Below are 15,009 nucleotides of genomic sequence, written 5' to 3'. Positions count from 1 at the left end.
TGCTACACCTTTACAGGAGAGGGATGTGCTATAGCGCTACACATGTACAGGAGAGGGATGTGCTATGACGCTACACCTGTACAGGTGAGGGGTGTGCTATGGCGCTACACCTGTACAGGAGTGGGGTGTGCTATGGCGCTACACCTGTACAGGAGTGGGGTGTGCTATGGTGCTACAACTCTACAGGGGAGGGGAGTGCCATGGCACTACACCTGTGCAGGAGAGGGGTGTGCTATGGCGCTACACCTGTGCAGGAGTGGGGTGTGTTATGGCGCTACAACTCTACAGGAGAGGGGTGTGCCATGGCACTACACCTGTGCAGGAGTGGGGTGTGCTCTGGCGCTGCACCTGTACAGGAGAGGGATGTGCCATGGCGCTGCACCTGTGCAGGAGAGGAATGTGCCATGGTGCTACACCTGTACAGGAGAGGGATGTACTACAGTGCTACACCTGTGTAGGAGAGGGGTGTGCTATGGCGCTACACCTGTACAGGAGAGGGATGTGCTCTGGCGCTGCACCTGTACAGGAGAGGGATGGGCTCTGGCGCTACACCTGTACAGGAGAGAGATGGGCTATGGCGCTGCACCTGTACAGGAGAGAGATGGGCTATGGCGCTGCACCTGTACAGGAGAGGGATGTTATATGGCGCTACACCTGTACAGGAGAGGGATGTGCTCTGGTGCTACACCTGTACAGGAAAGGGATGTGCTCTGACGCTACACCTGTACAGGAGAGGGATGTGCTCTGGTGCTACACCTGTACAGGAGAGGGATGTGCCATGGCGCTACACATGTACAGGAGAGGGATGTGCTATGGCTCTACACCTGTACAGGAGAGGAATGTGCTATGGCGCTACACCTGTACAGGAGAGGGATGTGCCCTGGCACTACACCTGTACAGGAGAGGGATGTGCTATGGCGCCACACATGTACAGGAGAGGGATGTGCCCTCAAGGAGAGTGATGTGCTCTCGCGCCACACCTGTACAGGAGAGGGACGTGCCCTCAAGGAGAGGGATGTGCTCTCGCGCCACACCTGTACAGGAGAGGGATGTGCTCTGGCGCTAACATACTTCACAACCTGAGTTTCAATGTATGTGGTTATTGTCTGCACTTGTGATCCCAAGCATTACTGTTTGTGAATGTAAGTTCATTTGATGTCAGTGAGGCGTGCCATTTCTTGGTTCATTATGGAAAAGGAGGAGTGTGGTGTGTCGCCCAGTTTAGTAATGTGGGTCCCTCCCAGGGCTCGTGCTCTGGGCCGATATATTTTAACAAGGTCACTTTGGAAGAAGAAGTCAGTTTTGTGATAATGCCCCACCCCCTGCCAAGGATTAGTGAGGCCCTGGAACCTGGTAATTCCCAATTCCCCATTTTTTAGATCACTAAACCACATTTACCACTTTTTTGTATTGCAAACACCACATTTTGGATGGCAAACACCACATTCTGAAAAGGGCTGGGTGTTTTGCGCTGCATAAGAGTTTTACTAAGATCACTGCAGGGAAGCCAGCACCTGGAACCAAATCATGGGGCTTCATTTTTTTCGACCTGTGATTCAAATCATTTATAATGTTTGAACATGGGATACCTGTGTGCACATCCGCAGTGTAGGTTATTTGGGACATCACAGTTATGCACAGAGTTATGCACAGCGCAGCCCTCATGCTGTAAGGGGATTGGTGTCTTCGTCTGGTGCGTCCGATTAGTGGCCAATGGCTGTGCTTGGAGTGCTGCCACCAGGTAGCAGCAGCCAACAGTGGCAGGATAGCAGCAGCAGCCAACCGTGGCAGGGTAGCAGCAGCAGCCAGCAGTGGCAGGATAGCAGCAGCAGCCAACGGTGGCAGGATAGCAGCACAGCCAACAGTGGCAGGATAGCAGCAGCACAGCCAGGCTCTATGCAGCACAGGTCACCAATGGAGGCAGTACAAATCTGCAGAAAAAAAGAAGACCCACAAATGTTTTTTTTTAAATGTCGGTGGGGAAAACATTATGCATAGAAAAACTGAGAATCTACTGAAACAACGAAAGGGCACATAATAATTACTACATTTAATGCAACAAATAGAATCAAAGCGGCCAAGCCACTAGTAGACGTGCATTTCCTTTATACATAGTTTTCTTTTATTGCTAATTAAATATGCGCACTTGTCATTGATGGGTGGAGGGGGCAATGTTTTCCATCACAGTTTCCAAAGGCAAATAGAACTGGGAAACTCTGCACAGAAATGCACATGCAGGACATATGCAGCACGCATGCAGAGAAACAAAGAGTTGCCCAGCTCTTAGTATGCATGTTTTGTAGATATGTAGTACACACAGAACAAAATAATGCCAGCACTGCCACTGTAATAAAACGCTTAGGATAGCTTTGCCCAAAAATTACCTATAAGACACCCGAACATACCAGCATTCGCCCATGCACGAAAATGCAATGAATTACGCGGAATATAGAGATAGTAGAAAGACTTTGGAAGTCTCTGCTTAATGTCAGTGTGCAAATCCTACCTTGCACATGGGTTTCAGCATTCAAAAGGGTATTTCTTATGTAGTTTACAGCCTTAATGTAAGTACAAATCACAGCGCCTTATGAGAAGGTGATAACAGAGTACTTAGAAATGTTGAATTGTTAGGAGGGATTTTTGAGAACCAGCCATGTGGGAGGGTTCTAAGAGGCAAGCCTAAGTCATGAGCAAGAGCTTTACACACTTGGTCTCAACTCTCCCGAAGTAGCGGAGGCTGAGCAGTAAGGCAGACCTAGGAGATCGGGATGGAGTCCAAGTACAGTTAACACTTGGAAACGCCAAGAAATAGAATTCAACACAGAAGCATAACAATATACTATTTATTAGACCAGAAGCATAATAATATGTTATTTATTAGGCCGTACCATGCATTATTTATGGAGATACATGCGATGCGCTGAGAGCAACAATCTATAATATTTAGGAATAAGGATATCCAGGGAACTGGACACGTTGGATACTTTGAACGATGGAGCTGAGCAAACCTTACGTTGTCACTGCGTGGGTTGATGACCGCAGGGACGATGACCAAGACCCCTCTTTCTTTCTATGAGGCCCCCAAACCATAGGGCCAGAGAACTTTTATTAAAGTGAATAATCCTGAGATATGAAAATTGCTTTGGTGGGGGTGGGGGGCAGGGGGCAAGGGTCGGGAGGAAAGTGTTCTGGATACCCTTTTTTTAGTATTTTAAACTTGCCCGGGTTAGGTTTTCTTGGAACACATGAGGGATGACTTTAGGGTGCATCAGCTATGTCTGGAAGATTGCATAACACACTGAGAAAAGTGGGAGAACTCCTTTGGTCCCCGAGTAGGTATGTACCCCAAAGAATTAGGGGGAATGTGGAAGCTATGGGAGGAGAACAATTCTAATGACTACCTTTCCACGTGGCCCTCCTCTGGGAGTTCAGTATGGCGCCATCCTTTGGTTCGGGGAAATGGGGTGCTGTAATGACCCGGAGTGGGTCTGATCCAGGTCTTGAAAAGGTGGGGCAACTCTTGTCAGGGGATAGCAGCAGTTGGGGGTGTTCAATACCCTAGACTTAAAGAAACAATAGTGAGAGCTTGCGCCAATGGAGACGGGGTGTATAATTCTGACCGGAGCAGAAAGGTTCCGATACCCAAGCTACATGAGGCAACCTCGATTGGTGGATTGGGGGACAAAGCCAAGTGTATGGCTTTCTGGGAAAGGGCCTTGATAAGGGGACTTCCGAAGGAAGTATGGGATAGAATTTGTAGGTTAACTTGCGTGGTCTCTTGGCGCTCTGACGATTCTAATACGGAAAGAGGGCTGCAGGGGGGCTTGTTAATGGGATATAGAGGGAAAAGTGCACGAGCTTCGATGTGCTGTTAGTAGCTTCAGTTCAGAGAAACCGGCCACTGTGTGCGGGTTTGTGGTCTTTGCATGGTAGTTATCTAGTGGTCGGTGTGGGCGTGTGTGTAGTTTGTGTCTTAGTTTTTGTTAAGTGATGTTTGTAGTTTGTGATTTACATAGCGCCATTTCCCTATTTGTATGGCCTCAATGTGCTTTGTGGTTGGAACCCCCTCGGTGACCGAAGTCCAGGTATGGGAACATTCTAAGAGTTTGCTATAAGATGCGTGTGTGCATTCTACCAGGATTAGGACTTAAAAGGGCTGGCTAGGCTTCATTAAGCAACCCAGAGGTCGGGCACGTGGCCGGGTGCTGTCGGTGGTTAAGAGAGAGTGCAAGAGCAGGAGACTATGTGTACCCAGCTAGACTGAATTTGTCGTAGGTTATTGCTGTATACTAGTGGCAGAGGTGTTGAGGCACGTCAGGGGTTTCAGTATGGACGGCTATGCGTGCAGCTAGACCGAATTTGACATATCCGTAGCTGCATTCTAGAGTGCATGGATGGGAAGCCGTGCCTGCGGCATGTGTCCACAGACGTGCTGCGATTTATACTGATCTTAAACTGGGATGGAGTTTATCTTCGATATCGCTTTCCTAGATCTCCCAAAGCGATAGGTTGGTCGTTTGAGTGCATCTTGTGGTGGGGTTAGCATACTACCATTGGGAAGGACCTGTCTGGTGGCATTCTTGCAGTGCAATGGGCAAATAAATTAGGCATTGCCACCTATGGCCTAAGACCAATGAATGGTATTGTTTCCCATTCCCAAAGAAAGAGCCATCTAAGTGCGCCATGTTTGCTTTGCCCCCTGGGGCGTCTTAGTGCATCGCCATTCCTACCTCCAAAAGCCATTTAAGTGCATACCGTGTCCTATAGCCCAAGTTGAACTGGCACATTTCCTCTCTACCTCCAGTGAAACCTATTAGTTGAGCGTTCCGAGTGCTTGGGTAAGCCCCTTGATAATTAGGTAGGGTGGTCCAACTGAGTGCGTGACATGGCCTGTCCCTAATTCAAGCTGAGTATGCTGCAGTTGCTACCAATAGTGGTCTGTCTAATCGAGCGTTTTGTCCAGACACCTAGCAACGATCAAGGTACAATCAGATTTTCAGGTGTTTTTTGGCAACCAGTTTGCACCAGTTATAGAGTTTGTGGTCCAGGCAGGGGAGGGGTTGGGAGGGAATGATGTAGGATCGTCTGTGCGGGTGGAAGGGGCCAGTTTGTCATTGTGTGCTGCTGCGAACGCAGCCGGCATCCGCGTAGTTTGAAAGTAGACGCGTTTCGTTGGGTCTGGGCGGTATGCAGTAATAAGATCGCAGCAAAAAAGTCGTCTGCACAAAAAAATCGTGGAAAAAATGCCATGATTTGACCGGGTAAAGGTGTACCCCATTATACCATTTAAGGGGAGCAGGGGTTGCAGGGGTGTCCCCTGCTCCCCTTAATTGGTATAATGGGTCCGGGGGTTGCAGGATTGTCCCCCGCATCCATTACATGGATTGCGCAAAACCACTGCCTTTTTGCCATGATTTTAACACATGGAACCGTATGGGCCAGTACTTCTGTGCGAGGAGCAACCAAAGCATAGTGTGGAAGAGGGATTCAAGAAGAGGAAGGGAAAGGCCAGGTTTTGAGCGCCTTTCTGAATGCAAGGTTGATTGTCAATGCGGTGGATGTGCCATCTAGTGGAACGTTACCATACAGGGCCAAATTATCGAGCTGTGATTACGGGAGGGACTCCCCTGATCTGACAGGGAGGGGTGGAGGGGGTTCTCACCTGATCCGATGGCCTGAGCTGCTTCTCAGGGGCCTCTCAGGGATGTGCCCCGATTACGGGAGGGAGGGGGGGTGGGGGGGGGGGTTTCCTCAGATTTGATGGCCTGACCTGCATCTCAGGGGTCTGCCAGAGAGGTGCCTTAGTTATGGGAGGGGGCGGGGGGGGGTGTAAGGAAAGATTTCTCATTACTGCACCTTTCCTTCCATCTTTATGGAACCCCCAAACTTTTTTGAATCTGACCTGTACTTTTCGCAGTGCAGTGAAGCCTTAAGCTTCACTGCACTGGCCTTTGCTCATATGTTATGGGGAAACGGATATGTCCTTCAGGCTGTCAGTACTGGGCAACATTGTTTCCCCTAGTCGTGTTACTATGTTACTACTTTTGTATCACTTGTGGTAACTTTTTATCATTGTGCACAGCAGCTTACACTGCAGTACAATGGGGTGCATTTTTGTTTTGCCCTCGACTAACACTCAGAGGATTTTTGGTTACTTTTTTTTTTAACTTTATTGTGTTTTAGTTGGTTACTCTAGGTGTGCTAAAAGGATAAGCTGGGGGCAGCAGTGACTTTTCCCCACTTTTTGGGGATTTTCATTTTAGCTTCATCACATTCATCACATTTGGCTACAAACTGTGGCTACTGGTCAAACATGGCTGTGCCACGAGATTTTCGCCTGTTCTTTTGCCATCTTGTTCTTTAGCCTTCTTCCTGGCCAGAGAGGCCAGGACAATCCTTAGAAGGACTTCCAGTGCCCAGGAAGCAGGAGCTTTTTGCGGGCTACTGGAGGGCTGTGTGTGTTTGCAGGCAGGATGTGGGCTGGGTCTGTCTGACCCCAATCCACAAACTGGTTTCAGAGTGTCTGAGTGGTATGCATGAATGTTCCCACCAGTGGTCCTGATTGGACTGCTGCAGGGGTGTGTCTGTGGGCTAGTCCTGCTATTGGCTAGTGAGGGCAGAAGCTCTTACCTTGCTTTTAGGATAAGAAGAGGACCCCTCCACCCATTCTTCAGAGATCCTGGAGAAACCTGAAGGAGCCAAGTATCCTGTCCAGCTGTGAGACCCGCAAAGAAACCTGAGACCTGACTGAAAAAGGCCTGGAAAACAACTTCTGCTGCTGTCCTGGAGGAGCCATGTCTTGATTGTGATCTTTAGTAGTCCTGCGAAGGTGCTGCGACCCTTGGAGTGGAGGGTCCATCCATTCCCAACATCTGCTCGGTGCCCTGCCAAAGAGAGCCTTCGAAAGTGCCCGGGAACCGTCCTGTGGCTGACTAGCTTCGTTTTTGGGCTACGGTGCTGCCAAGGTCACCGTACCGAGTTTTGGCCTGAAACTTGGGGGTTCCTCAGCTGCCCCTAAGACTACCTCCTGCGAAATTTCGGCGTCCTAGCATCGAGGGGACCCGAGAGAAGAGGGGAAAGTCCGAACTCGGCTGCTGAGTCCTTTTGCGTCAGCCTGCTGCGGTGACCACCGTACGAAATAGATTACCTGACCCGAGTCCGGTCCTGAGAAGGGTCCTGCATCGAGTTTTGCTGCATTCTTCGAACGAGAGTCCTTGCAATGTTAAAAGACACCAACCGGAAATCAGCTCGAACCCGCAATTCCTGTGAATCGAGGACTGCAACTTTCAGTGGGAAAAGCAACCTCGGACACTCTTCCTTTGTTCTGCCAAGTCTGGAGAAGAATCAGAGTATGGGGGGGGGGGGGGTAAGTTAGAGTTTCTAACCTACCCCTATACTCCAATTATACATCAATGGGCTTATAATATTGCTTATTTCTAACACTTTTGGCTTTGCCATTGCTTGTTTGCGCAAGACTTCTGACTGTTGGGGCTACTTTTGGGCATTAGTCTAACTTGAACCCTAACACGAAGAACCCTTCACTGGACCCCAGAGACCCTACCTGCAGTTTCTCCTGCCTCCTAACTTCTGTGGAACTGTAACCTCTTAGGGCTGAACAATTTCAGTCAGGGATCATCTCTGTGGACCATAAGTGCATAATACTGGTCTAACCTTTCCTTTGCAGGAGTTTCTGATGTGTATTATGCCCTACAACAAAGTGAATGTATATATGTATTTAGTTTGATAGTGTTGTGTGAAAAGTCTACCTGCTAGTAGTCATTTTTTCTAAAGTGTGTTTTGGCCATAAATAATTAACTGTGTTTTTATACATCCTGTCTAAGTGTAATCTGTGATTGCCATTGTGTACCTCATTGTGGACCCCTTATAAGCTAACCACCTCTGAAGAACTTAGCCTAGACTGCCTGTCACTGCTACCTAAACTGGTTTGGCTACAGCTTCCCAGAGTTGTTCCTGTCACAATATAGTTTGTCCTTCTATACATCTGTCCCCCAGGCCAGAGTATAGAAAATCAGCCCTAACAGGGGGATGGCGAGTCTCACCTGATCTGATGGCCTATGCTGCTTCTCAGGGACCTGTCGGGGGCGTGCCCTGATTACAGGAGGGGAGGGGGGGTCTCTCCATATCTGATGACCTGAGCTGCTTCTCAGGGACCTGCCGGGGGTGTTCCCTGATTACAGGAGGGGAGGGGGTCTCCACTGATCTAATGACCTGAGCTGCTTCTCCGGGATTTGCCAGAGACGGTGCCTTTGTTATAGGAGGGGGGGGGGTTCCCCTGATCTCTTAGCCTGAGCTGCTTCTCAGGGACCTGCTGGGGGTGTGCCCCGATTACTGGAGGGAGGGAGGGGGGGGGGTCTCCCCATAGCTGATGACCTGATCTGCTTCTCCGGGATTTTCCAGAGACAGTGCCTTTGTTATGGGAGGGGGGGGTTCCCCTGATCTCTTGGCCTGAGCTGCCGCTCAGGGACATGACGGTTGCATGCCACAATTATGGGAGCGGGGGTCCTCCCGGATCTCTTGGCTGAGCTGCTTCTCAGGGACCTGCTGGGGGCGTGCCCCGATTACGGGAGGGAGGGGGGTCTCCCCTGATCTGACAGCCTGAGCTGCTTCTCAGGGACCTGAAGAGGGAAAATCTGAGTGTCCCTTCCCTCCTGATGGGGGTCCCAACCGGAAGAAGCACCCCCGACTGAACAACTATCGCCTATCAGAGGTTGCACCCAGTCCCACCACTCCCAACTCATCACGACAGACCTCCAGCCATAAGCCTGATCAACCCCACAATAGCAAAAGCCCTAGCCAACACAACCAACGGGAACCAAGACCGAGCTGGAGACGACTATATGGACCAACTCGATTGATGTCCCCGCAAACCATGTTGCAGGTCGTTCGAGTCTTCATGACGACATAGCCGCACTAGACAGGAAGCACATGTGCAATAGGCGTGATTGGGCCATTCACACACCAACCTACATGAAGAACATCTGCGTGCAGTTCTATGAGCTAGAGGACAGTGACACACCTTCTGTCTGCATGTTTATTATTTTTCACATAGGTCGCTATTGCACCGCAGTAACCAAGATGCCAGAAGAGCTTGTGTATATGCTTGCAGATGCTACTCGCTATTTACTCTATGGATGGACAGGAGCACTCAAAGGACCTGATCACCCATTGCATACGCTTAACCCTTGAATAATCATATTGGAAGAATAACCAGAATTTAGGTAGGCCTCGATCAATCCAGCACACTAAACTCCTTTTGCAGGGATCTCGACGCTGCAAGCTGCTGAGCGAGCAGAATCGCCCTGGCAAGGACTGCTACCGCCAATGCCATAATGTAGCAAGTGACATTCCTCACCCACAGTGCCACGACGAGCCCAGCTACAGGACAGGACACCTCAAGCTAAAATACAAATCAAAGTAATTTGACTTCCCTAGCGGTCTCCTCACACGTGATTCGGCCGACCTGACATGATGCCAAGACCAGGGAGCAGAGAAGCTGCAGCCATTCCACGTCTGAGACTGAACCTTGCCACATAATTGCAACAATCCACCTACACTATGCGATGGGACTGGACTTCTCTCATGGCATTAGTAAAGACTTCATTGTTACACACTGTCACATAGTTATATCTTGTTGATACATAGTGTACAAGAGCAGGTGTCTTGCGGGATGGAAACAATGTTAGTCCCAGGCTTGGGGGCCTGCGGCCTGACCAATCAGCACATCGGGGGATGGAAGCTGGCGGCTGGAATCTCCAGCCAATCGTCAGGGGTTCTAGTGTAACAATTGTTAGGTAGCAATTTATAGGGATGACCCAAGTGTGCCACCTGACAGCGTGCCCACCAATAACACAGCAACGCATATGTCTCTATACTGGAACTACCACTCTGGGAGCTAACCCAGGGTGACGTTAGGTTCGGGGAAGGATTTTGGTAAGTGACAACAAGTGTGACGTCACAAGTGTACAAAAAAGGCCTGCGAGCCTAAAATTAGAGAGACATGCTCGGATGAAACCTGATGCCTGTATGTTGTCCCTGCTCGTTTGATACAAAAAAATGGCAGTTAACCTTTGCTGCGTGTGTGGACCTCGACTTCTTTGGGACATTGGAGGGAGTTAGGGCCCTCCGTGAGCTGGAGGTCCGCGGACCCTAGGTGCGGCTCTGCCGGCCCCAGAATCTCCCCTAACAAGTTGGAGGCACTGCTGAGATGCGCTCCTGAGACCCCGGCAAGATCGCTTGCGATGGCAACCCGGCAAGGTGCGGCCCCCTCTGCTGTCAAACCTTGGAGGACTGCAGGACCCTCGCGTAACTGAGACACCACCGGACAGCGCAACCGGAGATTGGCCGTCGGGAGCCGACTTCAAAATCTATCCCGCCCGCAGTTGGCGAGTGTCTGCACGCGGTCCAGAAGAGGCGAGATGAGCCCAGTGGGAGGGGAGCCAGCAGCCGAGCGGTGCCTGCTGACATGCACCTAAATGTAAGTGTGGTCCGCACAACGTGCAACAACATATTGTGTGGGTGGGAGAGGATGTGTATGTAGGGTGGAGGGTGGTATCACAATATCATAGCGTTGAGAACCAAGGTAGCGATGGGCATGTGCATAAGTACAGGGATCGGAGCGGAGGTAGACCCTTGTTGTGCAGATTAGCGTATTGGGGGCCGGACAGTGGATCCCTCGGAAACTGAAAGGTTGTTATGCCGACAGGTCTGGACAGTGAACACATGTGTAGGGGGAGACTATGGCTTTCCTATAAATCGACGTAGTTCGATGAATATATGTGGTTTTCCTATTAATTGAGCGTTTTAGCTTGGTCGATAGATGTCGAATTCCCATATAAGTTTATCTTAAGATTGCAGAAGATAGGTGACTGGTTAAGTTTCCGGTATAGGAAGCGTATCGCATGTCAGGCGACGCAACGTGTTCAGTACACCTATAAAAAGGAGAAGAGGTGGTTGATGATGTATCCTCCACTCCGGAGGAGGTGGGAAGACAGCTGTGGGGATTTTTGGGTGTGAAATTAAAAGGGCGGGGGTATATGTATGAAATGTTAGCATGAAGATTTAGCTTGGTGACGTCACCCATAGGCCTTTGCATAGGACAATGTGTGATTAACAGGTGCAGAACTCGTGACTCAGCACTCAAATTACAAAACAGGTGGACTGCCGGCAGCGCAGACAGCTCCGGCACGTATCAGAGGGGCGGGCCGAGCATCAGCAGCCCAGTAAAGGCGGGGCGGTACGAGAGCACGCCGTACTGGTGTACGGTCGCAGGGGGCCGGACACATTGAAGGGGCTTGCCGGGAGGCGACAACGCCCATGAAAGTGGATTATATTGCATAAGGTATACGGTTGCAGGGGGCCATAGACTTTGGGGGAGCGTGCTGGTTAGTGACAGCTCCTTAAGAAGCAGGACGGTACGAGAGTACGCCTCGCGAAACGTGTGGCTGTTAAAATCAACACGCAGCACTAGGTGAATGTTGAACTGCATAACAAAAAAAAATGTCCACCCTTGTTCTGACAGCGGAGTATCGAAACCCTCAATTTGAACATGAGTGAAAGACAATGATGTACCACGAGGGTGGGGTAGGAGCATCACACGGGGTGCCCGAGATGGTATTGACCCCAATACAACACCTTTGCAAAACATTGCCTAACTATAGAGATAAAATAGTAAAGTACAGTGTAGAATGGACCAAGGGAACGGAAGGGAAAGCATTGATACCATGGCCGCCTAACGGCAGTTTCTCAAGGGACACTTTACAGTCACTACTTACCTACGTACACAACACTTACAATGGGAAGAAACTAGCAAGCCCCTGGAAATATTCAAATTGTGGAGAATGTTCCAGAGACATTACCATGGAAGGTTGAACTTACAGGAGGCAAAAGAGGAGGGAGGGGGGCGCATGCGCCCCACCTCCTGCACCTCCCAGCATCGCTGCAGATGAGGAGGAGGAACAGGGATTATACCCAATTAGGGAATTAAAAGAAGCTACGGAACCCCAAGAATTAACTGCAGCCGAAGGCTACTCAAACCCCACATACAAACCACCCCCGTACGCCCCGAAGGCACATGCCACACGGACAGAGGTAGGTAACCTAGACGTTGAAGAGGAAAGGCTGAGGCAGGCGAAGAGCGAGTTCGCAGGGGTAGGGCCAGATGAGTGGATAGCAGCACAAGTACTATTGAAGTTACAAGGGACCACCACAGGAGAACCAGAAGGGGCAACAGGAGCAATAAAGGAATTAGAATTGGGGAAAGGATGTACAGACGGGCAAACAAACGACACAGGAAAATAACTATTACGAGAGTGGGAGGCAAAACTGGAAGAAAGGATAGCGGAGCTCAAAGAGAAAAGGAACGCACTGGTGAGCCATTTAGAGCATAAGGAACAGGAAGAGCAGCTAGCATTAGAAAGGCGAGAAAAGGTGGACAAAGAAAGGAGGGAACGGGAGGCGATAGAGAAGATAGCAACGAGAGATTCGAGTAAGGTAAGTACGGAAGCAAAGGGGCGTAGAACATTGGAAAAAGAAAGGGTTGAGGCTGAACGAGAAATGGCATTTTGGAGACGGAAGATATTGTTGGACAGCACCCGGAAATGCGAGGAAAGCAGGCTGAAGGAGTTAAGGTTAGCGATGACAGAGGAAGCACGAAGCAAGAGAGAAGAGGACGAGGCAACGCTACGGAGGATACACAAAGAAGTAATGGAAGAAATAGAAAGGTCCGGGCGGGGAAAGAAGAAGGGGATGAGCACCAGCCTAGACGAACACCAACGTGACCCACAAGGAGCAGCATGGGGACAACTGGAGTGCCTCAGGCAGGGTCCGTACAGCAGAGCTCAAAGGGGAAAGAAGATTTGGAAGCAGCAAACTTTACAAACATTGATCTTGAAAGTGTAACAGTGTGATACCCAATACAACGCAAACTAACGTTCTCAGATGGAGTTTGCACTGAGGAAGACGAAGATAGCAATGGTATAGATAAGGAAGTGCTAAGCAAATTGTATATTACACGAACAGGCACAGGTATGTCATGGGAGTGTAGGACTCAAGATGAAAAGAACAGGGGACGACACACTGACACAATTACAGAGGACGCAACAGCAACAGCTGCACCACAAACACCCTACATGCATGGGCTTCGAGATCTCCCAGGGCGCAGAAGAGATAAGACAGCAATTACCCATGACAGGGGGCACTCGTGTCAACAAGGCGGGCACACAGGGCCCCGGGAAGCACTGCACACAAAACACACCAGAAATTACTCAGACATCAGGGCATCACGCACAACACCCAATATAGATGTCGCAGACTTCGAAGTAGATGTCGAAGATGAGAGAGGCCCAGTACAGATACGACAGTACAGACAAACACCTGAGGAAAGGGCTGAATATTCACAGATGCCACTACTTGAGAGGGGGGGGAGCAGACCACAATACATACCATGGAAACATTAAAACAGAGAGAATGTTAAGAATAGGTTACCATCACTGAGCCGAGGGGCAGGGAAATGGATATATGAAATGGAAAAACAGACAGCAGGACACAGACTGGCAGTGGGGGACATGAAGGGGCCATTAGTGTCCATACTGGGTGACGCAGCAGATAACATTTGGAAAAGGGCGGGATTCCCAGGAGTAACAACACAGAACACTACACATGACGGATCCCCATTTGAGAACTGCAGGCACGCAGTGTGGCAGGCCCTAAGGATACAATACCCAGACACATCAGACATAGGGGCAATTACGTCACGCAAGATGCGTGACGACGAAGATCCAGTCAGCTACATCCAAGAGATTAAAAAGCTTTGGCGCCTTGAAACTCAGGAGCCGTGGGACAAAACACTAGCTATCTTCTATCACATCTTGATCCAAGGGTTTCCTGAATCCGTGCAAAGAAAACTCAAGAAATGAGTGGGAATTGAGGCCAAAGCTTTGTCAGAGATACAACTAACAATAGTACACCATTGAAGATTATGGCAGGAAAAGTTGAAACAGAAGGCGGAGGATAGAAAGGCGGATGAGGCAAAATTAGTGCAAAAACAATTTGTCAAAATTCGCCTTAGAAGGAGCACTAATAACAAGCTCAGCACCGCCAACTCAAACAGCTGTGTTCCAACCCCAACTACTACCGCAACCACAGATACAACAACTACCACAAACACCAATACAACAACAATTACCGCAACCACAACAGCAATTGCCACAGCAGTTGCCACAATACAACATAGCACTGCAGTACCAACCACAGATGGGAGGGGGATATATGGGTGTGAGCAGGTACCAACAGAACTTTAGGGGACGAGGAGGGGGAAACAGGGGGCAGGGATTTGGGCCACCAGCACACTACCCAGGAGGAGGGTCCCGGGGTTACCCTCAACAAGGATGGCAATGCCAAGGAGCGGGAGGAGGATTCCCATGGCAAGCATGAGAACCACCCCAATTTTGGACATGTGGATTAATAGGTCACATCTCCTGCACGTGCAGGTACAGGGCAGCAAGGGTGGGGCGAGCAAGGGCCACAAAGCAACCAAGGGGGTCAGAATGGGTATTATCAACAGGCAGGACCACGACCCATGGTGCAACAGCAAAGCATGCTCCAGCAAAACCCACAATACCAACAAGTACAAGGGACACTGCTACCCCAACAACAACAACACATCCAGACAGTACAACAGTTGACACAATTACAGGATGACATTCAACAGCCAATGGACACAACGGCTGTAGTGCCGGTAACACGTATGGGCGGGGTGACTATAATGGGACATAACCCTTATACCGGCAACGGGCAATCACTATACCCACAATAGGACAGCCCACAGACTACCTTATTGTGTCCCATCCTATCAGTAACACCTAACCCTGCGGAGGAACCACGCATAAAGGTGGCAATTTGTGACAAGATGTTTTCCTTTTTGGTTGATACGGGGGCCACAAGGTCATGCGTACGGGAAGGGAACTACACATTGTCAGGCGATACCATGAA

The 15,009-nt window shown here is 49.8% G+C and overlaps 1 protein-coding gene across 1 annotated transcript in view; it reads right to left on the bottom strand.

Annotated features, from left to right (window-relative positions):
- LOC138520611 (uncharacterized) overlaps positions 1–15,009 on the bottom strand; it is an 88,516-nt gene that overhangs the window by 34,017 nt on the left and 39,490 nt on the right. The window contains exon 2 of the mRNA XM_069632934.1: positions 1,590–1,931. Coding sequence (XP_069489035.1) covers positions 1,590–1,665 — 76 coding nt within the window. The 5' untranslated portion in view covers positions 1,666–1,931. The remainder of the gene's footprint in view (positions 1–1,589; positions 1,932–15,009) is intronic.

The sequence above is a fragment of the Ambystoma mexicanum genome, chromosome 13 (genome assembly GCF_040938575.1).
Source record: "Ambystoma mexicanum isolate Mex_15411 chromosome 13, UKY_AmexF1_1, whole genome shotgun sequence".
In the NCBI taxonomy this organism is placed as follows: Eukaryota; Metazoa; Chordata; class Amphibia; order Caudata; family Ambystomatidae; genus Ambystoma; species Ambystoma mexicanum.
Note: the sequence above shows the minus strand (reverse complement) of the source record. Positions and strands in the feature narration are given on the sequence as shown.